The 27,956-nt window shown below is 44.6% G+C and overlaps 1 protein-coding gene across 1 annotated transcript in view; it reads left to right on the top strand.

The window, feature by feature from the left end:
* LOC310875792 (protein polybromo-1-like) overlaps positions 1–27,956 on the top strand; it is a 51,153-nt gene that overhangs the window by 13,269 nt on the left and 9,928 nt on the right. The window contains exons 11-26 of the mRNA XM_083789163.1: positions 5,456–5,672; positions 7,358–7,499; positions 8,775–8,863; positions 9,413–9,554; positions 10,307–10,444; positions 12,061–12,169; positions 13,429–13,658; positions 14,632–15,047; positions 15,949–16,163; positions 16,882–17,094; positions 19,699–19,856; positions 20,274–20,528; positions 24,845–24,993; positions 26,642–26,799; positions 27,152–27,335; positions 27,642–27,855. Of these exons, the coding sequence (XP_083645289.1) occupies positions 5,456–5,672; positions 7,358–7,499; positions 8,775–8,863; positions 9,413–9,554; positions 10,307–10,444; positions 12,061–12,169; positions 13,429–13,658; positions 14,632–15,047; positions 15,949–16,163; positions 16,882–17,094; positions 19,699–19,856; positions 20,274–20,528; positions 24,845–24,993; positions 26,642–26,799; positions 27,152–27,335; positions 27,642–27,855 (3,029 nt within the window). The remainder of the gene's footprint in view (positions 1–5,455; positions 5,673–7,357; positions 7,500–8,774; positions 8,864–9,412; positions 9,555–10,306; positions 10,445–12,060; positions 12,170–13,428; positions 13,659–14,631; positions 15,048–15,948; positions 16,164–16,881; positions 17,095–19,698; positions 19,857–20,273; positions 20,529–24,844; positions 24,994–26,641; positions 26,800–27,151; positions 27,336–27,641; positions 27,856–27,956) is intronic.

The following is a 27,956-nucleotide window of genomic DNA, read 5'->3' as shown; positions in this document are numbered from 1 at the left end:
CTGTCTACATGTGTTGTTAACGTCTATAAAGCACAGTGTCCTGTTTACACCGTCTGTCTACATGTGTTGTTAACGTCTATAAAGCACAGCGCCCTGTTTACACCGTCTGTCTACATGTGTTGTTAACGTCTATAAAGCACAGCGCCCTGTTTACACCATCTGTCTACATGTGTTGTTAACGTCTATAAAGCACAGCGCCCTGTTTACACCGTCTGTCTACATGTGTTGTTAACGTCTATAAAGCACAGCGCCCTGTTTACTCCGTCTGTCTACATGTGTTGTTAACGTCTATAAAGCACAGCGCCCTGTTTACACCGTCTGTCTACATGTGTTGTTAACGTCTATAAAGCACAGCGCCCTGTTTACACCGTCTGTCTACATGTGTTGTTAACGTCTATAAAACACAGTGTCCTGTTTACACCGTCTGTCTACATGTGTTGTTAACGTCTATAAAGCACAGCGCCCTGTTTACACCGTCTGTCTACATGTGTTGTTAACGTCTATAAAGCACAGTGTCCTGTTTACACCGTCTGTCTACATGTGTTGTTAACGTCTATGAAGCACAGCGCCCTGTTTACACCGTCTGTCTACATGTGTTGTTAACGTCTATAAAGCACAGTGTCCTGTTTACACCGTCTGTCTACATGTGTTGTTAACGTCTATAAAGCACAGTGTCCTGTTTACACCGTCTGTCTACATGTGTTGTTAACGTCTATAAAGCACAGTGTCCTGTTTACACTGTCTGTCTACATGTGTTGTTAACGTCTATAAAGCACAGTGCCCTGTTTACACCGTCTGTCTACATGTGTTGTTAACGTCTATAAAGCACAGCGCCCTGTTTACACCGTCTGTCTACATGTGTTGTTAACGTCTATAAAGCACAGCGCCCTGTTTACACCATCTGTCTACATGTGTTGTTAACGTCTATAAAGCACAGCGCCCTGTTTACACCGTCTGTCTACATGTGTTGTTAACGTCTATAAAACACAGTGTCCTGTTTACACCGTCTGTCTACATGTGTTGTTAACGTCTATAAAACACAGTGTCCTGTTTACACCGTCTGTCTACATGTGTTGTTAACGTCTATAAAGCACAGCGCCCTGTTTACACCGTCTGTCTACATGTGTTGTTAACGTCTATAAAGCACAGTGTCCTGTTTACACCGTCTGTCTACATGTGTTGTTAACGTCTATAAAGCACAGCGTCCTGTTTACACCGTCTGTCTACATGTGTTGTTAACGTCTATAAAGCACAGCGCCCTGTTTACACCATCTGTCTACATGTGTTGTTAACGTCTATAAAGCACAGCGCCCTGTTTACACCGTCTGTCTACATGTGTTGTTAACGTCTATAAAACACAGTGTCCTGTTTACACCGTCTGTCTACATGTGTTGTTAACGTCTATAAAACACAGTATCCTGTTTACACCGTCTGTCTACATGTGTTGTTAACGTCTATAAAGCACAGTGTCCTGTTTACACCGTCTGTCTACATGTGTTGTTAACGTCTATAAAACACAGTGTCCTGTTTACACCGTCTGTCTACATGTGTTGTTAACGTCTATAAAGCACAGTGTCCTGTTTACACCGTCTGTCTACATGTGTTGTTAACGTCTATAAAACACAGTGTCCTGTTTACACCGTCTGTCTACATGTGTTGTTAACGTCTATAAAACACAGTGTCCTGTTTACACCGTCTGTCTACATGTGTTGTTAACGTCTATGAAGCACAGCGCCCTGTTTACACCGTCTGTCTACATGTGTTGTTAACGTCTATAAAGCACAGTGTCCTGTTTACACCGTCTGTCTACATGTGTTGTTAACGTCTATAAAACACAGCGCCCTGTTTACACCGTCTGTCTACATGTGTTGTTAACGTCTATAAAGCACAGCGCCCTGTTTACACCGTCTGTCTACATGTGTTGTTAACGTCTATAAAGCACAGCGCCCTGTTTACACCGTCTGTCTACATGTGTTGTTAACGTCTATAAAGCACAGTGTCCTGTTTACACCGTCTGTCTACATGTGTTGTTAACGTCTATAAAGCACAGTGTCCTGTTTACAGCGTCTGTCTACATGTGTTGTTAACGTCTATAAAGCACAGTGTCCTGTTTACACCGTCTGTCTACATGTGTTGTTAACGTCTATGAAGCACAGCGCCCTGTTTACACCGTCTGTCTACATGTGTTGTTAACGTCTATAAAGCACAGTGTCCTGTTTACACTGTCTGTCTACATGTGTTGTTAACGTCTATAAAGCACAGTGTCCTGTTTACACTGTCTGTCTACATGTGTTGTTAACGTCTATAAAGCACAGTGTCCTGTTTACACTGTCTGTCTACATGTGTTGTTAACGTCTATAAAGCACAGTGTCCTGTTTACTCCGTCTGTCTACATGTGTTGTTAACGTCTATGAAGCACAGCGCCCTGTTTACACCGTCTGTCTACATGTGTTGTTAACGTCTATAAAACACAGTGTCCTGTTTACACCGTCTGTCTACATGTGTTGTTAACGTCTATAAAACACAGTGTCCTGTTTACACCGTCTGTCTACATGTGTTGTTAACGTCTATAAAGCACAGTGTCCTGTTTACACCGTCTGTCTACATGTGTTGTTAACGTCTATAAAGCACAGTGTCCTGTTTACACCGTCTGTCTACATGTGTTGTTAACGTCTATAAAGCACAGTGTCCTGTTTACACCGTCTGTCTACATGTGTTGTTAACGTCTATAAAGCACAGTGTCCTGTTTACACCGTCTGTCTACATGTGTTGTTAACGTCTATAAAGCACAGTGTCCTGTTTACACCGTCTGTCTACATGTGTTGTTAACGTCTATGAAGCACAGCGCCCTGTTTACACCGTCTGTCTACATGTGTTGTTAACGTCTATAAAGCACAGTGTCCTGTTTACACCGTCTGTCTACATGTGTTGTTAACGTCTATAAAGCACAGCGCCCTGTTTACACCGTCTGTCTACATGTGTTGTTAACGTCTATGAAGCACAGCGCCCTGTTTACACCGTCTGTCTACATGTGTTGTTAACGTCTATAAAACACAGTGTCCTGTTTACACCGTCTGTCTACATGTGTTGTTAACGTCTATAAAACACAGTGTCCTGTTTACACCGTCTGTCTACATGTGTTGTTAACGTCTATAAAACACAGTGTCCTGTTTACACCGTCTGTCTACATGTGTTGTTAACGTCTATGAAGCACAGCGCCCTGTTTACACCGTCTGTCTACATGTGTTGTTAACGTCTATAAAACACAGTGTCCTGTTTACACCGTCTGTCTACATGTGTTGTTAACGTCTATAAAACACAGTGTCCTGTTTACACCGTCTGTCTACATGTGTTGTTAACGTCTATAAAGCACAGTGTCCTGTTTACACCGTCTGTCTACATGTGTTGTTAACGTCTATAAAACACAGTGTCCTGTTTACACCGTCTGTCTACATGTGTTGTTAACGTCTATAAAACACAGTGTCCTGTTTACACCGTCTGTCTACATGTGTTGTTAACGTCTATAAAGCACAGTGTCCTGTTTACACCGTCTGTCTACATGTGTTGTTAACGTCTATAAAACACAGTGTCCTGTTTACACCGTCTGTCTACATGTGTTGTTAACGTCTATAAAGCACAGTGTCCTGTTTACACCGTCTGTCTACATGTGTTGTTAACGTCTATAAAGCACAGTGTCCTGTTTACACCGTCTGTCTACATGTGTTGTTAACGTCTATAAAGCACAGTGTCCTGTTTACACCGTCTGTCTACATGTGTTGTTAACGTCTATGAAGCACAGCGCCCTGTTTACACCGTCTGTCTACATGTGTTGTTAACGTCTATGAAGCACAGCGCCTGTTTACACCATCTGTCTACATGTGTTGTTAACGTCTATAAAGCACAGCGCCTGTTTACACCATCTGTCTACATGTGTTGTTAACGTCTATAAAGCACAGTGTCCTGTTTACACCGTCTGTCTACATGTGTTGTTAACGTCTATAAAGCACAGTGTCCTGTTTACACCGTCTGTCTACATGTGTTGTTAACGTCTATAAAGCACAGTGTCCTGTTTACACCGTCTGTCTACATGTGTTGTTAACGTCTATAAAGCACAGCGCCTGTTTACACCATCTGTCTACATGTGTTGTTAACGTCTATAAAGCACAGTGTCCTGTTTACACCGTCTGTCTACATGTGTTGTTAACGTCTATGAAGCACAGTGTCCTGTTTACACCGTCTGTCTACATGTGTTGTTAACGTCTATAAAGCACAGTGTCCTGTTTACACTGTCTGTCTACATGTGTTGTTAACGTCTATAAAGCACAGTGTCCTGTTTACACCGTCTGTCTACATGTGTTGTTAACGTCTATAAAGCACAGCGCCCTGTTTACACCGTCTGTCTACATGTGTTGTTAACGTCTATAAAACACAGTGTCCTGTTTACACCGTCTGTCTACATGTGTTGTTAACGTCTATAAAGCACAGCGCCCTGTTTACACCGTCTGTCTACATGTGTTGTTAACGTCTATAAAGCACAGTGTCCTGTTTACACCGTCTGTCTACATGTGTTGTTAACGTCTATAAAGCACAGCGCCCTGTTTACACCGTCTGTCTACATGTGTTGTTAACGTCTATAAAGCACAGTGTCCTGTTTACACCGTCTGTCTACATGCGTTTGTTAACGTCGACTAAAACCAAGACTACCTTTTCTCACTGACGAAAACTACATGGAAACTAAATTAAAACTAACCTACGATGACCAAAACTAAGACTAAATATGTTGACAATTTCGTCAACAGATAAAAAAACTAGAGTAACATGTTAGGAAGGGACTAGTGGACAAGAGAAAACCACTGAAGTCGAGTAATTACTCACTCTCAAAAAAAGAAGTCGGCTAACATGTGGGTTAGCTAAATTGTTTAACCCATTTTGGGTGGGAACCCCTTTTGGTGTTAGCAATTCATGTCATGTTTTAGCTATTGAAAAATAGCAGATCTACAAGCTCATAGCGCGCCACAGAGTGGCGCGCTACGAGCTTGTAGGTCTGCTATTTTAAAAGAAATCTAAGAACGACTGACATAGAAACATAGCTTTTTCAGAAAACTGTCAGGATGTAGAAGAACATTTTTAGAATCTGATCTCAGGTCAGAATGGAAAACTGTCAGGATGTAGAAGACATTTTTAGAATCTGATCTCAGGTCAGAATGGAAAACTGTCAGGATGTAGAAGACATTTTTAGAATCTGATCTCAGGTCAGAATGGAAAACTGTCAGGATGTAGAAGACATTTTTAGAATCAGGTCAGAATGGGTTAACCCAACAACTGACATTTTCAGAATCTGATCTCGGGTCAGAATGGGTTAATCAGACCAGTGTGTGTCCAGTGGAAACCTCGTATGAATCTGATCTCAGGTCAGAATGGGTGAATACCTCCCCCTGTGCTCCTTGTCCCTCAGGCTCGGTGCGTTACGATGAGGTGGAGTCGGAGGCGGAGTGCCAGAGCTCCTCCATGGACCCGTCCAGCCCGGTGTTCCAGCTCTACGAGGCCGTGCGGGGATGCAGGAACAACCAGGGCCTCCTCCTCTCTGAGCCCTTCCTCACGCTGCCCTCCCGACGGGAATACCCAGACTACTACCAGCAGATCAAACAGCCCACCTCTCTGCAGCTCATCAGGTAGGGATTAGATCAAACAGCCCACCTCTCTGCAGCTCATCAGGTAGGGATTAGATCAAACAGCCCACCTCTCTGCAGCTCATCAGGTAGGGATTAGATCAAACAGCCCACCTCTCTGCAGCTCATCAGGTATAGGGATTAGATCAAACAGCCCACCTCTCTGCAGCTCATCAGGTAGGGATTAGATCAAACAGCCCACCTCTCTGCAGCTCATCAGGTAGGGATTAGGGATGTGTAAATGTGTCCAAAATGAAAATCTGAAGTATTTATATTTTACTCATGATCAGAGCTTCCGTTGCTCCAGACTGTATGACGGAAGCATTTATATTGTACTCATGATCAGAGCTTCCGTTGCTCCAGACTGTACGACGGAAGCATTTCTATTTTACTCATGATCAGAGCTTCCGTTGCTCCAGAGTCCAGACTGTATGACGGAAGCATTTATATTTTACTCATGATCAGAGCCTCCGTTGCTCCAGACTGTATGACGGAAGCATTTATATTGTACTCATGATCAGAGCTTCCGTTGCTCCAGACTGTACGACGGAAGCATTTATATTGTACTCATGATCAGAGCTACCGTTGCTCCAGACTGTATGACGGAAGCATTTATATTTTACTCATGATCAGAGCCTCCGTTGCTCCAGACTGTACGACGGAAGCATTTATATTTTACTCATGATCAGAGCTACCGTTGCTCCAGACTGTACGACGGAAGCATTTGGAAATAAGCGAGAGGTACAGTAACAGTCTGGCAACACGAGACTAGGTATGAATGGCTGGGACGGTGTCGAGTGCGTCGACTAAGACATTAGGACGAAAAATGTTCATCGACTACCTTTTTTCCCACCGGCCAAAACGAAGCTAAAGAAGACAAGACAGTTTTTGTCAACAAATAAAAACTAGATGTTAAGGGAATGGTTTTTAGTCAAATCGATGCTTCTGGAGGTCCCTGGCACAATGTATCTTTGAGATGGTTGGAGGTCCGCAACCCAAATACATTTTACATTTAAATACAATTTTGGGTGAAAAAACAACTGGTTTGCGATGGAGTGGAAAGAAAGGAAAGGTACTATGTTTACCCAGGGTAACTGGACTAAGCTCAAGAACTTGTTTACAGCCAGGCCCTGCTCATAGAACATTTCATGGTAGGGGTTCAATGGCTTGTCCAAGGGCACTTCAGCGGTGGTAATTTTAACGTGCCGGTCCGGGGATACGAACTAGCGACCTCCCGATATCAAGACCGCTCCGCTAACCGTTCGTCCACTGCTGCCCGCAGGATTGATGATGTTTGGATGCTACAGTGATGAAGAGGATTATATTGATGCTTGGTTTGTTCTCCCATATGTTCCGGTGACCACTATCATTATTGATGCTTGGTTTGTTCTCCTATATGTTCCGGTGACCACTATCATTATTGATGCTTGGTTTGTTCTCCTATATGTTCTCTGGTGACCACTATCATTATTGATGCTTGGTTTGTTCTCCTATATGTTCCGGTGACCACTATCATTATTGATGCTTGGTTTGTTCTCCTATATGTTCCGGTGACCACTATCATTATTGATGCTTGGTTTGTTCTCCTATATGTTCTCTGGTGACCACTATCATTATTGATGCTTGGTTTGTTCTCCTATATGTTCCAGTGACCACTATCATTATTGACGTTTGGTTTTCTGTCCCAGGGAGAGGATGAGGAACGGGGAGTACAGTGGCGTGGAGCAGATGGAGGCGGACCTTGGCCTGATGTTTGAGAACGCCAAACGCTACAACATGCCCAACTCTAACATCTACAAACGGGCCTCCAGGCTGCAGCAGATACTGCAGGTAAAGTGTTAAACGGGCCTCCAGGCTGCAGCAGATACTGCAGGTACAGTGATACAACATGCCCAACTCTAACCTCTACAAACGGGCCTCCAGGCTGCAGCAGATACTGCAGGTAAAGTGATACAAACGGGCCTCCAGGCTGCAGCAGATCCTGCAGGTAAAGCGCTACAACATGCCCAACTCTAACATCTACAAACGGGCCTCCAGGCTGCAGCAGATACTGCAGGTAAAGTGTTACAACATGCCCATAAACGGGCCTCCAGGCTGCAGCAGATACTGCAGGTACAGTGATACAACATACCCAACTCTAACCTCTACAAACGGGCCTCCAGGCTGCAGCAGATACTGCAGGTAAAGTGATACAACATGCCCAACTCTAACATCTACAAACGGGCCTCCAGACCTCTGTCTCTCTGTCTCGGTCAGACAGATATTTTGTGAAGCCACTAAGGAAATCGGGACTTCCTGAAAGTTCATATAATGGCCTGTTGTGGCGCTGTCATTGGGCCCAAAAAACCCATAGCTCCATAGAGGTCCATGTATTTGGGCCCAACTTCACCTAGACTGTATTACCTTAATAAACATTGTCATGAATACTTTCTGCTTCCAGTCACTAGTTTAAAGTCTCATTTCTAATGTCATAATATTCTTTTTGGAAAATGATGGTCCCATTTATTAAAAAAATGACCATGAAGTCGCGAATGTTCTGACGGGCGTGGCCACAGTTACAGTCTATGATCGGGAGCCAGCCCCCGTTCGAGTCAAAATAAAAACCAACTAAGAAGAAGGGGGGAAGTCCCGCCTCGTTGTCTGGGCCAGCCAATGGCGAGCTGGGCCCAAACGGATCTAGAAAGATGGCGATTTACAATACAAGGACTGACTGGCTTCATTTTACGTCCATATCAGACCCGGGGAACGCTTTGTCCATATTTGTTTTACAGTCTATGCTCCAGACGCACGAATGACATTCTGTGGGTTCTCAAATTGCATCTTGTGCTCAAACACGAAGATTTATGTATATATAATTCTGCACAGTAATGAGCAGGATAATATGTCTATGTATATGCCACCTTAGAATAGATCTATTTGACAGTGCATAAACATCAGTGCCCTGACATTAACGACTCATTTCTCTCCAAAAGGATTGGATATGATTAAGGATTACTGTCATTATGGTATTCTCACACACCATATACCTGTATGATTGCATTTTGTTTCAGTTGACTTGTTAATAAATTATTGTATTGTTTAATTGTTAATAATTGTTTGTTTCAGATGAAGAAGAGAGAGCTCCTGAGGAGAGACGACGAGGATGGAGACAGCATCCTGTCGTCTGACGCAGGCAGCACCACCAAGAGGAAGAGGTGGGAATTACATCCATCTCTGTCACGGCCGTTGGTTGATTGATTGACTGATTGAATTTACACAATAATTCATATCATCAACAAATGCTAAACACTGTATATACACAGAAGAAAAGGGGAAAACGGTGGGGCCAGTTAAATTTGTAAAAACAGAATCAATAATTTTAACAACTTTATCCATATTCTTTTTAGGTTGGCTATTCAAAAACAGCAGATATGCAAGACATGTTATCTGCAAGCTTGTACATCTGCTGTTTTTTATAGCTATATTTATGTTTAAAAAAATTAGCGCTAGTCTCCGTTTAGCAGATTATCATCCTCCATGCTAGTTTCATGCTAGATCGACCCGCTGAAACAGCGTCGGCTAATACTTCTGTTCAACAGCCGTGTCACGGGGTCCTCAATTTGTAGTTTTTTGCCTTTTTAGGGTAAAAGGGGTGCCTAGGAACCGCCTGGCTCTAAATGTGTTATACGAAAGCCTATTATCGTGTCCCGTCATGTATGCTCTCTCTCTGTCTCTGTCTCTGTCTCTCTTTCTCTCATCGTCAGCCATAAGAAGAACGTGAAGAAGAACAGGATGAAGTCTCTGTACGGGTCGGTGACGGAGGCTCGCGAGGCGGGCAGCGGACGGCGGCTCTGTGAGCTGTTTATGGTGAAACCCTCCAAGAAGGACTACCCTGATTACTACAAGGTAATAACCCATTCTGACCTGAGATCAGATTCATACGAGGTTTCCACTGGACACACACTGGTCTGATTAACCCATTCTGACCTGAGATCAGATTCTATAAATGTCTTCTACATCCTGACAGTTTTCCATTCTGACCTGAGATCAGATTCTAAAAATGTCTTCTATGTCAGACAAACATATGACATCTGTAATACCAAAAACCTACTACCAGGGAGGCTCAGAGAGAGTCTAAATAGCTAACCAAGTACAGACTAAAAAAAGACTAATGAGAACAATACATCATGAAACTACTAACCTAATATAAAACTAAGAACACAGCAATTGCTACTCGTCAAAGCCGGAGCAATGGCTGGAGAGTGTGCCAGAGGCAAACCTCTTAAAAGTCACTAGGGGGATCAAGGAAGCCATTCAGGACGCGAACCCCTTTTTAATTGATCTGACCCCTCCTCCTCCCAGGTGTGTTAATTGATCTGACCCCTCCTCCTCCCAGGTGTGTTAATTGATCTGACCCCTCCTCCTCCCAGGTGTGTTAATTGATCTGACCCCTCCTCCTCCCAGGTGTGTTAATTGATCTGACCCCTCCTCCTCCCAGGTGTGTTAATTGATCTGACCCCTCCTCCCAGGTGTGTTAATTGATCTGACCCCTCCTCCTCCCAGGTGTGTTAATTGATCTGACCCCTCCTCCTCCCAGGTGTGTTAATTGATCTGACCCCTCCTGCCAGGTGTGTTAATTGATCTGACCCCTCCTCCAGGTGATCCTGGAGCCCATGGACCTGAAGACGGTGGAGTTCTCGGTGCGTCAGGAGCGCTACGCCACCGAGGAGGCCATGATGAACGACATGAGGCTCATGTTCCGCAACGCTCGCCACTACAACGAGGAGGGCTCTCAGGTGATAATAACTTATAACTTATCTCAATTATCTAGCCTGTGGCGCAGCCAGCCCAATACCACTGTGTAGATATTAGTCTGGAAACTATGTGGAACCTGCATTTGTAAATAGATCTCCCTGGTGATAAACCTGCCCCATATTAATATTCATATTGCTTTGTTCCTCCCAGGTGTATAACTCCATTCCAGGTGTATAACTCCATTCCAGGTGTATAACTCCATTGTTTTCTTCCTCCCAGGTGTATAACTCCATTTCAGGTGTATAACTCCATTCCAGGTGTATAACTCCATTCCAGGTGTATAACGCCATTGTTTTCTTCCTCCCAGGTGTATAACTCCATTCCAGGTGTATAACTCCATTCCAGGTGTATAACTCCATTGTTTTGTTGCTCCCAGGTGTATAACTCCATTCCAGGTGTATAACTCCATTCCAGGTGTATAACTCCATTGTTTTCTTCCTCCCAGGAGTATAACTCCATTCCAGGTGTATAACTCCATTGTTTTCTTCCTCCCAGGTGTATAACTCCATTCCAGGTGTATAACTCCATTGTTTTGTTCCTCCCAGGTGTACAACTCCATTCCAGGTGTATAACTCCATTGTTTTGTTCCTCCCAGGTGTATAACTCCATTCCAGGTGTATAACTCCATTGTTTTGTTCCTCCCAGGTGTATAACTCCATTCCAGGTGTATAACTCCATTGTTTTCTTCCTCCCAGGAGTATAACTCCATTCCAGGTGTATAACTCCATTGTTTTCTTCCTCCCAGGTGTATAACTCCATTCCAGGTGTATAACTCCATTCCAGGTGTATAACTCCATTGTTTTGTTCCTCCCAGGTGTATAACTCCATTCCAGGTGTATAACTCCATTGTTTTGTTCCTCCCAGGTGTATAACTCCATTCCAGGTGTATAACTCCATTGTTTTCTTCCTCCCAGGAGTATAACTCCATTCCAGGTGTATAACTCCATTGTTTTCTTCCTCCCAGGTGTATAACTCCATTCCAGGTGTATAACTCCATTCCAGGTGTATAACTCCATTGTTTTGTTCCTCCCAGGTGTACAACTCCATTCCAGGTGTATAACTCCATTGTTTTGTTCCTCCCAGGTGTATAACTCCATTCCAGGTGTATAACTCCATTGTTTTCTTCCTCCCAGGTGTATAACTCCATTCCAGGTGTATAACTCCATTGTTTTCTTCCTCCCAGGTGTATAACTCCATTCCAGGTGTATAACTCCATTGTTTTCTTCCTCCCAGGTGGATAACTCCATTCCAGGTGTATAACTCCATTGTTTTCTTCCTCCCAGGTGTATAACTCCATTCCAGGTGTATAACTCCATTCCAGGTGTATAACTCCATTCCAGGTGTATAACTCCATTCCAGGTGTATAACTCCATTCCAGGTGTATAACTCCATTCCAGGTGTATAACTCCATTCCAGGTGTATAACTCCATTGTTTTCTTCCTCCCAGGTGTATAACTCCATTCCAGGTGTATAACTCCATTGTTTTCTTCCTCCCAGGTGGATAACTCCATTCCAGGTGTATAACTCCATTGTTTTCTTCCTCCCAGGTGGATAACTCCATTCCAGGTGTATAACTCCATTGTTTTCTTTCTCCCAGGTGTACAACGATGCAGACATTCTGGAGAAGATCCTGAAAGACAAGCGTAAGGAGTTGGGACCTTCTCCTGAGGAGCAGGAGGACCTGGCCTCTCCCAAACTCAAACTCAGTACGTTTTCAACTTTATCCATCAAACTCAAACCGGGAGGCGTAATACCTCACGCTACCTCTAGTCTTATTTATGTCTCTCCTGAAGTGTTAACCCATTAACAAGTGTTAACCCAAGTGTTAACCCACCCAAAATGGGTGCCCGGTCAGAATGGGTTAAGTAGCAAACGATCACAATCCGTCACAAGCTTGTGGATTTTCTTTTTTGAGGGGCATATACAGTTTTAATGTTTGTTTTTAGTTAAACAAACATTAAAAACGCCATTGACAATGAAAGGAACTTTACGTCATCTTGTCCCTAAAACACAGACATTAAATACCATTAACAATATAGAGAATGTAATTTTTGTTTTTGTTTATTTGTTTTTTTTACATCACCTGCAACATGAGTTAGACTTTAATATATTAGCGCCCCTCACTTCACTGATTTATTTGAAAAGTTTTTGACAATTATGACATGCAAAAACACTGTTTTAAACCAGGTTGAAAGTGGTTCAATACCCCTTTTGATTTGCGTTTTATTTCTGGTAGAGCTATCGTTTGGTATTTTTTTTTCGTCTGAAATTATTCTATCTAACTTATTCTATCTAACTTCTATCTAACTGGGTTCATGCCCATTTTGGGCATGAACCACTTTTGGTGTTTCAAGCATTCTGTTATGTACTTTAGCTATTTTGTAGATCTGCTATTTTTGAAAAATCGTAAACATTGCAGCACAAATCTTTGAATAGGTATATATTCTTTCAGAGCGAACGTTTTTTATTACCAGCTGCAAGCTGGTCAAAATTAGCTTGTGAAAGTCCCGACAGGAGATCGACAGGAGATCATTTTCTGCTGTCACCAGTTGGTTGCCAAGTCTGCATATTTCCAGCCTAACGTGGATTCATTCACAGTTGCTTGCCTGGTTTGGTTTTTGGAGGCTGCTTAGCTTATTTCTGTCACGACAGTTGCCACCACTGGCAACAACCCATAACATCCCATCGTCTGCACGGCATGGCTAGTCGAGCAGTTCTGATTGGCTGCCTCGTCTCCAGCCATGTTGCCTCAGAATTATTTAGGGTCACTAATTTGAGCATAACAGCGGAGCGCAGCTAAAAAGTGGCATAACGTCAGCAGCAGACCCACAGATAATAATAATGCAGCTGGTAATTAATTGATTTGGGCTTGTTTTTTTTTTTACGTCAGGCCTAAATGGGTTAAAATGTGCATTACATGCAAACTGTTGTACTCACATGGCTGTTCGTCCCCCCCCATCTGTAGGGAAGGTGGGCGTGTCTCCCAAGAAGTCCAAGTACCTGACCCCGCTGCAGCAGCGTCTCAACGAGCTGTACGACGCCGTGAGGAACTTCACGGACCGCCGCGGCCGCCGCCTCAGCACCATCTTCCTCCGCCTGCCCTCGCGCTCCGAGCTGCCCGACTACTACGCCACCATCAAGAGACCGCTGGACATGGAGCGACTGCGCAGCCACATGGCGGGCGGACGCTACCAGGTATGACATTTAGACTGTCTGCGCAGCCACATGGCGGGAGGACGCTACCAGGTATGACATTTAGACCGTCTGCGCAGCCACATGGCGGGAGGACGCTACCAGGTATAAGATTTACAACACTGGAACTACATATTTTCTTTATTTTCTTTCGTGCTGCGACGCGTTGTGAGCTTGTAGATCGGCTATTTTCAGCATGCAACCATGTGTAAAATGACTTATATTGGATCTCTTGTCCACTAGTCCCTTCCTAACGTTCTAGACAACGCTCCACACGTCCCAAACTCTTCTCCCTTCTGGCTCCAAAACTGTGGATTGCACTTCCCATTGCAGTCAGAACTGCAGTATCACTCCCAATCTTCCGCCGTAGTCTGAAAACACACCTTTTCAGACTCCATCATGGCCCATAGCACTTACCCCACCCCCTTAGATAGCATTTCTGTAGACTTAGATTGCATTTGATACAGACTTAGCATGTTATGTAGACAGCACTATAATTGCATTGTATGTAGTCATAGCACGTCATAGTACATATGTATAGCATAGTAGTATATATGTATAGTTTATATGTATAGTTTCATTATATAGATATTCCACTGTTACGTTCTTAGTTTACACATGTTTCATGATAAATGCTTTTTATGTGATGTATTCCCATGCTTTTTGTTCTTGCTTAATGTAAGTCGCTCTGGATTAAGAGCGTCTGCTAAATGCCTAAATTGTAAATTGTAATCTAGTTTTTATTTGTTGTCAATTGTCAACATATTTAGTCTTAGTTTTGGTCACCATAGCTTAGTTTTCATTTAGTTTTCGTCAATGGAAAAAGGTAGTCGATTTTTCGTTTTAGTTTTAGCCAACACTGGCTGTATGAATGCCACCGTTGACCAATCATGTCCCTCCCTGTGGCTCCGTTGACCAATCGTGTCCCTCCCCGGTGGCTCCGTTGACCAATGGCGTCCCTCCCCTGTGTCTCCAGGACGTGGAGTCCCTGGTGGACGACTTCAACCTGATGTTCAACAACGCCTGCACCTACAACGAGCCGGAGTCCCTGATCTACCGCGACGCGCTGGTTCTGCACCGCGTGCTCCTGGAGACGCACCGCCTGCAGCAGGGAGGGGACGACGCCCAGGGGCCCGCCGCCGGGCCCCTGGTACGAGAGCTCATCAGGAACCTGTTTGTGTCGGTGATGGGTCACCAGGACGAGGAGGGCCGCTGCTACAGCGACTCCCTGGCGGAGATCCCGGCGGCGGCCGACCCGGCGGGCGGCGCCGACAGGCCGGAGCTCAACCTGGACATCGTGCGGTCCAACGTGGAGCGCGGGCGGTACCGCCGCCTCGACGTCTTCCAGGAGCACATGTTCGAGGTTCTGGAGAAGGCCCGCCGCCTCAACAGGTACTAAAACTACATGCATGTTTAAACCCATTCTGACCTGAGATCAGATTCTAAAAAATGTCTTCTACATCCTGACAGTTTTCTGAAAAAAGCTATGTTTCTATGTCAGTCGTTCTTAGATTTTTCAAAAATAGCAGACCTACAAGCTCGTAGCGCGCCACTCGGTGGCGCGCTATGAGCTTGTAGGTCTGCTATTTTTAACATAATGCTAACACCAAAAGGGGTTCCCGCCCAAAATGGGTTAGACTACATATCGAGACTAAATTAACCCATTCTGGGTTGAATGACCGAAGGGATTTTGAATCTATTCTTTAGCTATTGAGCTAAATGCTAAGATTTGAGTTGAAAATGCTCACTCTGAAAGAATATATTCAAAGATTTGCGCCACGTTTTCGCGATTTTTGCAAAAAAAATAGCAGATCTACAAGCTCACAGCGCGGCACCGAGTGCCACACTACGGGCTTGTAGATCTGCTATTTTTTTTGCAAAAATCGCGAAAACGTGGCGCAAATCTTTGAATATATTCTTTCAGAGTGAGCATTTTCAACTCAAATCTCTGCTTCTGGAGGGTCTCTGGAACAACATATTTCCAGATGGCGGTCAGCGGCCAATTACCGGTACATATATTTTTGGGGGTCTTTTGACATGAAAATGTTTAAGAACGACTGACAGAAAACATGAGGGTTTTTCAGAAAACTGTCAGGATTTAGAAGGCGTTTGTAGAATCGTCCTCAGGTTGAACATGTATATTTAGCTACTGTATGAGCTTGTAGATCTGCTATTTTTCAATAGCCAAAGTATAACACGATGCTTCAAACACCAAAAGGGGTTCCCGCCCAGAATGGGTTAAAATAAAGAAGGGTAATTAGTTACATCTACTGTGTCTGGTCTCCACGTACAGGACGGACTCTGAGATCTTCGAGGACTCTGTGGAGCTGCAGCAGTTCTTCATAAAGATCCGTGACGAGCTGTGTAAGAACGGAGAGATCCTGCTGTCCTCGGCCCTCAACTACACCTCCAAGACCCTGCACAGTGACGCCGAGCAGGAGAGGAGAGACAAGATGCCCCGAGAGATGGACGAGGACCGGGCCAAGAGAGAGGAGGAGGAGGGCAGAGGTAGGAGAGGAGAGGAGAAACTATAGGGAGGAGAGGAGAGGAGAGGAGAGACAAGATGCCCTGAGAGATGGACGAGGACCGGGCCAAGAGAGAGGAGGAGGAGGGCAGAGGTAGGAGAGGAGAGGAGAGGAGGGTTTAACTATAGGGAGGAGAGGAGAGGAGAGGAGAGACAAGATGCCCTGAGAGAGGAGGAGGAGGGCAGAGGTAGGAGAGTAGAGGAGAGAGGATAGGAGAGCAGAGGTAGGAGAGGAGAGAGGAGATGAGAGGTGGGTTTAACTGGAGAGGAGAGGTGGGTTTAACTAGAGAGGAGAGGTGGGTTTAACTGTTATTAACTAGAGAGAGGAGAGGAGAGGTGGGTTTAACTGTTAACTAGAGAGAAGAGCAAAGGTGTGTTTATCTAGAGAGGAGAGTTGTGTTTTAACTGTTTTAAAGTAGGAGAGCAGAGGAACACCATCTTTTCAGATGGGGGTCGGCGGCCAATTACATATAATTCTGGGGTGTCCTAGACGTGAAAAAGGTTGAGCACCACTGACACAGAAACATGATTGGATTTACAGGAAACCTTTTGGATTTAGAAGACGATTTCTTTAGAATCGTCCTCAAGGTCTAAATGGGTTATATGTGGGTCATAATTATTACACAATCTCCTAATCGCAGTAATTTGATGAATGCACACTAACGTCTTGCTAACCTGTCCTCTCTCTCCTCTCTCCACCAGAGGGCGATGAGGAGGAGGACGACAAACCGGAGGACGTGTCGGGAGGCGAGGCGTCCTCCTGGCAGCAGGGGGCGCCGCAGCGCACCTACAGCCAGGACGTCACCTTCGAGAACCAGACGTTCCGCGTGGGAGACTGCGTGTACGTTCAGCCAAAGGAGCCAAACCACAAGCCCCACATCGTCTGCATCGAGAGGCTGTGGGAGGACGGAGCAGGTAACTGACCCACCGACCGACTGACCGACTGACCCACCGACTGACTGACTGACTGACTGACCGACCCACTGACTGACCCACCGACTGACAAACACAATGAATATACACTATGAAAAGGACTTGGCTTAAAGGAGAATTCCATGCTTGAAGGCTTTTTTAGCTTTCTTACCTTTCTTTGTAGTCGTTACGTCCCCACCAAAGAGGTCCAGGTGTTTTTTTGTGCAAAAACTCCTTATTGGCTATTTCCCCTACCATAAGCCCTCAATGAATTGCATTGAATGGGGCTATGGGGTGTTGTGCTAATTCGCTTATTTCCATTGCTCAAAATTATAATTTTTTAAATATATCCTCTCTTCATAATGTAAATAATATCCCAAGCGGCGCACTTTACTACTTATTTCGATGCAAATAAGCGGATTAGCACAACACCCCATAGCCCCATTCAATTCCCATTCAATTCATTGAGGAAATAGTAGTGGAAATAGCCAATAAGGAGTTTTTGCACAAAAAAACACCTGGACCTCTTTGGTGGGGACGTAACAACTACAAAGAAAGGTAAGAAAGGTAAAAAAGTCTTCTAGCATGGAATTCTCCTGTAAAGGTGATTTAGTGACTCTGCCACTTTTAATTCTTTGCTATAGACCAGTGGTAACCAACCTTTTCAAGCCCAAGAGCCCATTTTATTCCCAATTGTAAGCCAAGATCTACCACTAAAACGTGTTAGAAAAAACACTTGTTTTTTTGCTATTTCTGACAGGCTCAATGCATGTGCACACATCCACACAAAGACTAAAGCTTAAATAAGAATAAAAACGTATAGTAAGTTATATTATCAATGTCAAATAATATTAAAGGACCTATAACATAGAATTAAACTTTTTCCATTTCTTTTCTGTTTTTGGAGCTCCCATATGTGTTTTCTATCCCCACAAATAACCAATTTTGAACAATCAGGCTTTCATATCATATCAGGTGCTTTAATAGAAATTGCTCTCAGGAACAGCTCAACTGATTTTGGCCTCATCGTGATGTCATCAATGTCACCCTACTTTGTATAATTTCCACTTTGTTTACAATGTCCACCATTGTCGATTTTCCAAGCTGGCATGGAATGGAAACAACCTGGTTTTATCTAGCATCAGTATTATAATGACTCAAATATTAAATAATCTGCATCTGCACCCCCACCACCTCAGGACATTGTGGTACTGCAGCTAAAACTGCTTTCAAAGTCCAGAAAGAAATGACAAGGCCTGGTTATATCAGTGGTGATTGAGGCTCAAAACCATTAGAAATAACTTTGAGGGACATAGACAATATATTAAATATTAAAAGCCATTTTAGAAAGTATGTTATTTGCGCTTTAAGACAAATGTATTAGAAATAAAAAATATTAGGACAAAAATACAAATAAACTTCTTTGTTGAGTTTTTTTTTAATAAAAAAAAATGCAAAGGACATGAATTGCTTTTACAGCACAATATTTTGTTTCCCATTTCAATGAATATTCACATATTTGTAAAGTTTGAACGCCAACTTTTAACCAAACGTGGGAGAAACACTGTGCACGGCTGCACGCACAAATAAAGAGTGCACTCGCGCACGCACATGACGGATTATTATCGATCAAAACAATCCTTAGCGTCGCTTACAAAAGCATGTTACAAAATCACCGACCTGGATTGATAAATATCAGTGGTCCATCCATTGTGTGACCTGATTAACGAGCAACGGTAGGCAGCCGAGTAAGTTAACAGCTAATAGTAAATTAATAGTCTACCGTAGCTGTGTGTCAGATGTTCTGTCTGAAGTAGTCAAAGCCAAGGAGAATGTTACAATTTAATTCACAATCGAGCATCTTGCCCTGCATCGAATATCACATGATGGAACAGCAGGATAAAAACGGATAGTCTGTCTATCATCCATGCATCCATGAGCTAAGCGTCAAGCCCTGTCTAGGACCCACTTCCTTCAAAACTGTGGCTTTCTTGTTCAATAGTTAGAATCTTCAACTCTCACTGTGTCATGTTTTGACAGCGGCACTAAACATTTTGACAATTTGTCATAGTGATATTTATCCAGCCAGGTCGGTGATTACTATATCATTCATGCTGTGCAACACGCTAAGGATTGTTTTGATCGATAATAATCCGTCATGTGCGAGTGCCGAGTGCACTCTTTATTTGTGCGTGCAGCCGTGCAGTGTTAAAAGTTGGCGTTCGAACTTTACAAATAATAATATTCAACGTGTCGGGGACGCTATCATGCTGCGTTCACTCTGATGCTCTCATTGCTCTGTGTGCTGCCTGCGAGGGGAACAACAGACAGCACATGAGCACAGAGTGCTAAAAGGGGGAGGGCCGAGGGCGGTGCGGTGGAAGCAAGGGGAACAGATCTTCAAGCTGAAATGCATCGAGCCTCTATACGTTGTTAGCTTGTAGATCTGCTCTTTTTTTGCGAACGACATTCTGCTGTGTATTGCTGCCCGTCACTTCGGGATCGACTTGAAAGGTTCCCGCGAGCTACTGGTAGCTCGCGAGCCCCTGGTTGGTTACCCCTGCTATAGACTGTATTTCATGTGTGTCTGTGTCTGTGTGTGTGTAGGGGAGAAGTGGCTGTATGGCTGCTGGTACTACCGTCCCAGTGAGACCTTCCACCTCGCCACCAGGAAGTTCCTGGAGAAGGAAGTGTTCAAGAGCGACTACTACAACAAGGCCCCCATACGCAGGGTCCTGGGGAGGTGCATGGTGTCCTTTGTCAAGGTAATGGGGGTCCTGGGTAATGTAGTCCTGGGGAAGTGCATGGTGTCCTTTGTCAAGTTAATGGAGGTCCTGGGTAATGTAGTCCTGGGGAAGTGCATGGTGTCCTTTGTCAAGGTAATGGAGGTCCTGGGTAATGTGGTCCTGGGTAATGTGGTCCTGGGTAATGTAGTCCTGGGTAATGTAGTCCTGGACAAGTGCATGGTGTCCTTTGTCATGGTAATAGGGGTCCTGGCAGAGGTTCACAGTTGACCTTAACGGTCTCAGGGGCAGTTGCCCGTTGGGCAGGTAACGGGTCATGTTCTACTTGCCCCAAAAGTCATGCCCATTATAAAATGATAGGTAAAATATTAATATAATTAATACATTTTAATGTTAATCAATTCATTTGGTGTGTGTGCGTTCTGTTCATTCATTCAGGACTACTTCAAGTTCCAGCCGGACGGCTTCCGGCCCGAGGACGTGTTCGTGTGCGAGTCGCGCTACGCGGCGCGGAACAAGTCGTTCAAGAAGATCAAGATCTGGGCCATGCCCGTGGGCAACGTGAGGTTCACGCCCCGGGAGCTGCCTCTGCCCGTCGTCCGCGTGGCTTCCATGTTCGCCAAGCCTGACCAGGACAACAAGCTGCTGCCAATCACCTCTGAGCCCGTGGACCCTGGGAGCTACATCGACAAGGTGAGAGAGAGAGAGAGAGAGAGACCCTGGGAGCTACATCGACAAGGTGAGAGAGAGAGAGAGAGAGAGAGAGAGAGACCCTGGGAGCTACATCGACAAGGTGAGAGAGAGAGAGAGAGAGAGAGACCCTGGGAGCTACATCGACAAGGTGAGAGAGAGAGAGAGAGACCCTGGGAGCTACATCGACAAGGTGAGAGAGAGAGAGAGAGAGAGAGAGAGAGAGAGAGAGAGAGAGAGAGAGACCCTGGGAGCTACATCGACAAGGTGAGAGAGAGAGAGAGAGAGAGAGAGAGAGAGAGAGAGAGAGACCCTGGGAGCTACATCGACAAGGTGAGAGAGAGAGAGACCAAACGACCGACCTCGGTTAAAACCGAGCTCCTGGTCAAAACGGAGTCTATGTTAGACCCTTTTCCGTTTGCCTACAGAACCAGGAGAGGCGTTCAAGACGCCTCATCGAATGTTTATAATCTTCTTTATAAACATTTAGAAGGTAGTCAGAAGCATGCCAGGCTGCTCTTCGTAGATTTCTCATCAGAGTTTATTACAATTCAGCCTCATGTTCTGGCAGACAAACTTTATAGATCACAACAGGTAAAGGTCAATGGAATTTTATCCAACCTATTATCATCTTCTACCGGCTCACCTCAGGGTTGTGTTTTGTCCGCCGCCTTGTATATTTTATATTCAAATGATTGCGTTAGTCAGCACACCAACAGATTCATTATCAAATACGCTGACGACTCCATCATAGTCCGCTTGCTTGGTGATGATGAAGTTGGTCATGGCCAAGTACTTGAGGACTTTCTCTCCTGGTGTGGGGATGCCTTTCTCCAACTGAATGTCTCGAAAACCAAGGAAATATGTGTAGACTTCAGGAGATCCCCCCAGTTCCCCAGAACAGTGTTGTCCATGGTGAGCAAGTCGACCTGGTGACCACTTAGAAATACCTGGGTACTACATTTGACAGCAAGCTTAACTTCGATGTGAACTGTGAAATATTGTGCAAGAAAGGCCAACAACGCCTCTTTTGCTTGAGGCAGCTCGCCACATTTCAGGTTGACAAATCCCTAATGAAACTGTTCTACAGTGCCTTTAGTGAGTCAGTTATCTCCTTCTCCATCATTTGTTGGTATGGAAACCTAAACGTAAAGGAAAAAAAAACACCTTGGTAGGATTGTGAGAACGGCCTCAAAGATTGCCGGAGTAAATTTCAGTAGTCTAGACCAAGTATTTAAAAATCAGGTGCTTAAAGATGGAGTGCCAAAATGTTTGTATTTTTCCAGCTTTTCATGCGTCTATGGGGTGACAGTACTTCATTAGACACCCTGGAGTCGTTTTTATGTCCAATGGTGTAATAACTTTGTATTTAGGGTTTCTTCCTGGAGGCTGAACCCTTGACGGTCAAACGGGCCAATGAAGTAAACACGGATAGTGTGACGTAAAAAATGGCACGCCCACACGCACCTCCCCCTCTATACATATTTTTTAAATACGACAACCTCTGTGGGCGGAGCTGCCTGCCACATACACACGTGTGAACTGAACGGCGCAGCCAGCCAGTTTGCTGCTCTGTGTCTGTGTGGCAGATTTTCAAACAGTCATTTCATACATTTCCAGTTCACAGCAGAGCAGACTGTTTTTCGTTAGATTGGAAGCAAGTAAATGTTCACGTCGGGTCCTCAGGATTAATCAAGGAAACCACAACAAACCAGCCTTATAGGCAGCCTACCTGCTCTGCTGTATAGTTGCTCATGCTCTTCTCAAGGAGTAGGTTGTTTCTTTTATAATCACAGTGGTCGGGCTTTGATACAGAGTGTAGTGTCAGTGTGCATTCTTGTTGGCTGTTGTAGTCAATATGTAGGTCCTAATACTTATACAAGGCTGTAAAGTCAAGAATTAGGAGTATGTTGTGTCGCACTGGAAGTCATGTTGCCATGTCTGGCTTTTACAAGCGACTTGGGCTTGTTTTCATATAAGTAACTTTCAGGGGAGATGTGGTTGACTTGACCAATGGTTCATGTGAAGGACCCTCAGATTAATATGTTGTTAAAAGGATTGGTGTTGTTGAAACGTTTTCATGAATATTCACGGACATTTCTGTGACTTATTTTTCTGGACCTGGCCGCTTGTTTCTTTAAATCTGGCAACTTTTGCTGAAACTCAATGCAGTCAGATAAAGGACAGTTTTAATGCCAGGGTGCTTAGCTGGAGGAAATCAATAGCCTACAATATATTGTAGGCTAAATGATCTATCAAACTAATTGTTAAACTATGATTTAATTGGATGATGAGCTGAGCTGATTGCGACAATAGGGTCAATATAATTGGAGGAAATAAATAAATGATTATAAAACATCTGAAAAAACAGATCTGATATGGTATGGATGCGTGGATTATATGCCTATACATGGATGGTGGCAGTATAAGTGCATAATGGTGCTTATACGATATCTCAGAAATATGGGAAGTGTTCACTTATAACCTTTTTTTACATTACAGACACCAATTTGTCATTGTGTAAACAAAAGGGCAGAGCCATGGGCTGTCATTTTATAAGGAGGGGGAGGGACTAGGACAAGTGGGTGGTCTTAAAGGAGGAGGCGGAGGGACTGGATTAGGTGGGTGGTGCTACGGTTAAACTCACGCATACCTAATGAACTGGTGGGTGTGTCCACATAAAACCATCATTTTAACAAATACTGTACACTTTTTTTGAAAGAATTATACCTCATATACACCTAAATACACCTGATGATCATGTTTAAGTGTGGAGAGAAATCACGGCACTCCATCTTTAAGAAAGCCAAGTCCATTTGTACGGACAACTCCCATCCCCTCAGCTCTGAGTTCAAGCTGCTTCTGCTCTGGCATTCGCCTAAAAGTTCCATAAGGGGCCAAAAGCAACAGGTATAAGTTCTCCTTCGTGCCTGTAGCTATCCAGGCTCTAAATGCCGATAGGAGGAGGAGGTAACTAGTCACCTGACTCACTTGTATGAATGTATACAACTGTTCTGAAAAAGTTGTGAATTATAATGTTACACTGATACCTCGAACTGCCATCCTGTTTTATTGTTCTATGTGTACTATGTGCCTTTTTGCTGTGTTTTTGTGTTTCATGTTACCTGCCTGTGTTATGCCTTGCTGTAAACCAAATCGCCCCACGGGGACAAACAAATAAATGAACCTGACCGACTGACCGACCCTAGGAGCTACATAGACAAGGAGAGAGAGATAATGCAATACTTATTTTCTGTGAAGTGAAGCTATTTCACTGTAAATATCATGGACTTTACACATTAAATACTGGTTCATTTTTGGAACCAGACCTTCACAAATCCGTCAACATGGCCTGCCAGTGCCATATGCACTGGAAAAATATGTGCGTCGCATTTATGTTATATCATAATAGAAAAACTATTGGTGGAGAGGTTTGTCTAACCCATGTTATGCTTTGCTGTGATTGGACCATTGCAGTTTGGGGGAGGGGCTTACCTAATAGGTCAATTAGGCAAAAAATATCAATTCTTCTCCATTCTCTGTTGTCTCTCCTAATAGTACCAACATCAACACAGCATGGAATTGCGGACAAAATCTGATCCAACAATGACAACAAAACATTCAAAGTTTAGCGCCTGAAGTTTAGCGTAAATCTCATCAAATGATGGGTCTGTGGTAGGTCTGGTGTTGGTGCACTGTGAACCTATAATTTCTCCGGTACAAAAATTTATTATCCAATGAGAATCGGTGGTGGTGGGGGGTGGGTCTAAACGAACAACCAATCAGCGCCGAGGCCCGTTTTCAGCGTCATCACACGGCGCTAAACACACACGAGGAAGGAGTGGAAAAACAACAACAATGGCTACCATTGGTTGAGGGGAATTCTAATCCCCTCCCCCTTGAAATGGCTCAGACTGAAGCTTCAAGAAAGCTACAGTCTGATAATCAGGCTAGGCAGCATAAATAATGGACCTTGATATGAATAGAGTTTAACCCATTTTGGGGCGGGAACCCCTTTTGGTGTTAGCATTACGTTATGCTTTAGCTATTGAAAAATAGCAAATCTACAAGCTCATAGCGCGCCACCGAGTGGCGCGCTACGAGCTTGTAGGTCTGCTATTTTTGAAAGATCGAAGAACGACTGACACAGAAACATAGCTTTTTCAGAAAACTGTCAGGATGCAGAAGACATTTATAGAATCTGATCTCAGGTCAGAATGGGTTAAAACGACCGCTGTAAAACGTCTGTCTGTGTGTGTGTGTGTGTGTGTGTGTGTGTGTGTGTGTGTGTGTGTGTGTGTGTGTCTCTCTCGCTCCAGGAGAAGGAGGACGTCCCTGTGGAGATGAAGGACGGGGCGGAGCCGGGCGCCCAATACTTCGACCAGCTGCGCTACAGCGGCATGTGGCTGAAGGTCGGAGACTGCGTCTACATCCAGTCCCACGGGCTGCCCAAACCGCGCGTCGGCAGGTACGTACCATAGACTGTAAAAAAATATGGACAAAGCCTTCTCCGGGTCTGACATGGACGTAAGATGAAGCCAGTCAGTCCTTGTATTGTAAATCGCCATCTTTCTAGATCCGTTTGGGCCCAGCTGGCCATTGGCTGGCCCAGACAACGAGGCGGGACTTCCCCCCCCTTCTTCTTTGTTGGTTTTTATTTTGACTCGAACGGGGGGTGGCTCCCGATCATAGACTGTAACGGTAGCCACGCCCCTCAGAACATACGCGACTTCATGGTCATTTTTTTAATAAATGGGACCATCATTTTCCAAAAAGAATATTATGACATGAGAAATGAGACTTTAAACTAGTGACTGGAAGCAGAAAGTATTCATGACCCTGTTTATTAACCCATTGACGCCTGGTGCAACGTATACGTATACCCTTGATGCCGGCGCGCTCTCTGTGTCTCATCAGCTATTGCTATACATGTAGCAACATAACTATTTAAAAAAAAATCATCAGAATTTGAAGGTTTTCAGAAACCTTAGGTCAGGCCCTAGAAGGCGTTCCCAGATTCGGCCTCAGGCATCAATGGGTTAAGATAATACAGTCTAGGTGAAGTTGGGCCCAATGACAGTGCCACAACAGGCCATTATATGAACTTTCAGGATGTCCCGATTTCCTTAGTGGCTTCACGAAATATATGTCTGACTGCCCCCCTGGTTAAATATCTGTCTGACTGCCCCCCTGGTTAAATATCTGTCTGACTGCCCCCCCTGGTAAAATATCTGTCTGACTGTCCCCCTGGTAAAATATCTGTCTGACTGCCCCCCTGGTTAAATATCTGTCTGACTGCCCCCCTGGTTAAATAGCTGTCTGACTGCCCCCCTGGTTAAATATCTGTCTGACTGCCCCCCTGGTTAAATATCTGTCTGACTGCCCCCCTGGTACGTACGCAGTCCCACGGGCTGCCCAAACGATGTGCTGTTCTTTAGTTATCGTTTGATCTTGGAAGCCGTAGATTATCTCCCAGGTTGTTGAAGAGCGCCACCCTCTGTCGCAAACACTGAAAACACCAAACGGCGACGTCTACAGACATCGATGGCGGTTTAAGAGGGTGGAAGAGCGCCACCCTCTGTCGCAAACACCTAAAACACCAAACGGCGACGTCTACAGACATCGATGGCGGTTTAAGCGTTGGATTTGAAATGACCTAAACGGAGTTAAATAATCAACCTAATTCTAGTGGCTTGTGCTTGTATTCATAGGATGGATTAGTTGTGGTAACAACATGGCTTCCATAATGGCTTGTGTTCATAGGATAGAGAAGCTGTGTTATAACAGCATGTCCTGTGTTCATAGGATAGAGAAGCTGTGTTATAACAACATGTCCTGTGTTCATAGGATAGAAGCTGTGTTATAACAACATGTCCTGTGTTCATAGGATAGAGAAGCTGTGGTATAACAACATGGCTTCCATAATGTCCTGTGTTCATAGGATAGAGAAGCTGTGTTATAACATGTCCTGTGTTCATAGGATAGAAGCTGTGTTATAACAACATGTCCTGTGTTCATAGGATAGAGAAGCTGTGGTATAACAACATGGCTTCCATAATGTCCTGTGTTCATAGGATAGAGAAGCTGTGTCATAACAACATGTCCTGTGTTCATAGGATAGAGAAGCTGTGGGTTCAGGACGGGGCCACGTTCTTCTTCGGTCCGATCTTCATCCACCCCGAGGAGACGGAGCACGAGCCCACCAAGATGTTCTACAAGAGAGAGGTCTTCCTCAGCAACCTGGAGGAGACGCTGCCCATGACCTGTGTCCTCGGTACGTAGCTTTCAGAGTAAAAGCTGCCATATCTGCGGCACTCAAGCTGCTATTTTGAAAGAAATCCCGGCGCTGATTGTGTTAATTTCCCCCTCACTTTGTGGCCAATAAAGTTGCATTCTAATGGTCCATATTCCATTATCTTGCATTGATGATAAAAGATATGTGTCGCTGTCAACTGGAAGGTTAGATTTGACAACATCAACAATCGCAGAATACTCACAGGAAGACAAACAAGTCCTTTTTTTTTTGCCAAATAATATTTATTTTAAATGACAAAATAAACACATTTTTGACATTTGTGAAATTGATTTGTGATCTAAGAATGTGTTGTGTCCATTGTGTTGTCCAGGTAAGTGCATCGTGTCGTCCTTTAAGGACTACCTGTCCTGCAGACCCACGGAGGTCCCCGAGGAGGACGTGCTGCTGTGCGAGAGTCGCTACATCGAGCAGGAGAAGATCATGAAGAAGTTCAAAGGCCTGAAGCGCTTCTCGCTGTCCTCCAAGGTGGTGGACGACGAGACCTACTACTTCAGGTCAGTTCAAACGCTACGTCCAACCGGGGAAACCTGTTCTCAGCCTATCTCCTGTTTCTGTAGCGTGAGGCAGCTTGATGTACAAGTACACCCCCTGGACATGACGCCAGTATGTCGCAGGGACTTACCCCCAATCCAACCCTTGATGCCGAGTGTCAAGCAGGGAGGCACTGGGTCCCATTTTTACAGTCTTTGGTATGACCCGGCCGGGGATCGAACCCCGACCTCCCAGTCTCAGGGCGGACACTCTAACCACTAGGCCACTGAGCTGGTCAACATGGATGTAATCTTATCTCTCCTCTCCAGGAAGCTGATGGTTCCTCAGAAGCAGCCGTCTCCTCTGCTGGACAAGAAGATTGAGGAGCTGGAGGCCAAGCTGGCCGACATGGAGGGCAACGAGGAGGAGATGGAGGACCCTGACGACGATGACGAGGCCCCGCAGACCCCCTCCATGCCCCCCATGATGCTGCAGACCCCCGTGGCCCTCGAGATGGAGCTGGTCCCCTACACGCCCACCCAGGTAACGTCATGGGAACGTCATAGGGACTCGAACCGAGCTGTACATACGACGTGTGAGGACGTCCTAGCGCATCCTCAATGATACCGGGCCAGATACGAATA

This window comes from Protomyctophum parallelum, assembly GCF_964188405.1.
Source record: "Protomyctophum parallelum genome assembly, chromosome: 18".
Lineage (NCBI taxonomy): Eukaryota > Metazoa > Chordata > Actinopteri > Myctophiformes > Myctophidae > Protomyctophum > Protomyctophum parallelum.
The sequence above is the reverse complement of the archived record's forward strand: the minus strand, read 5'-3'. Positions and strand labels throughout refer to the sequence as shown.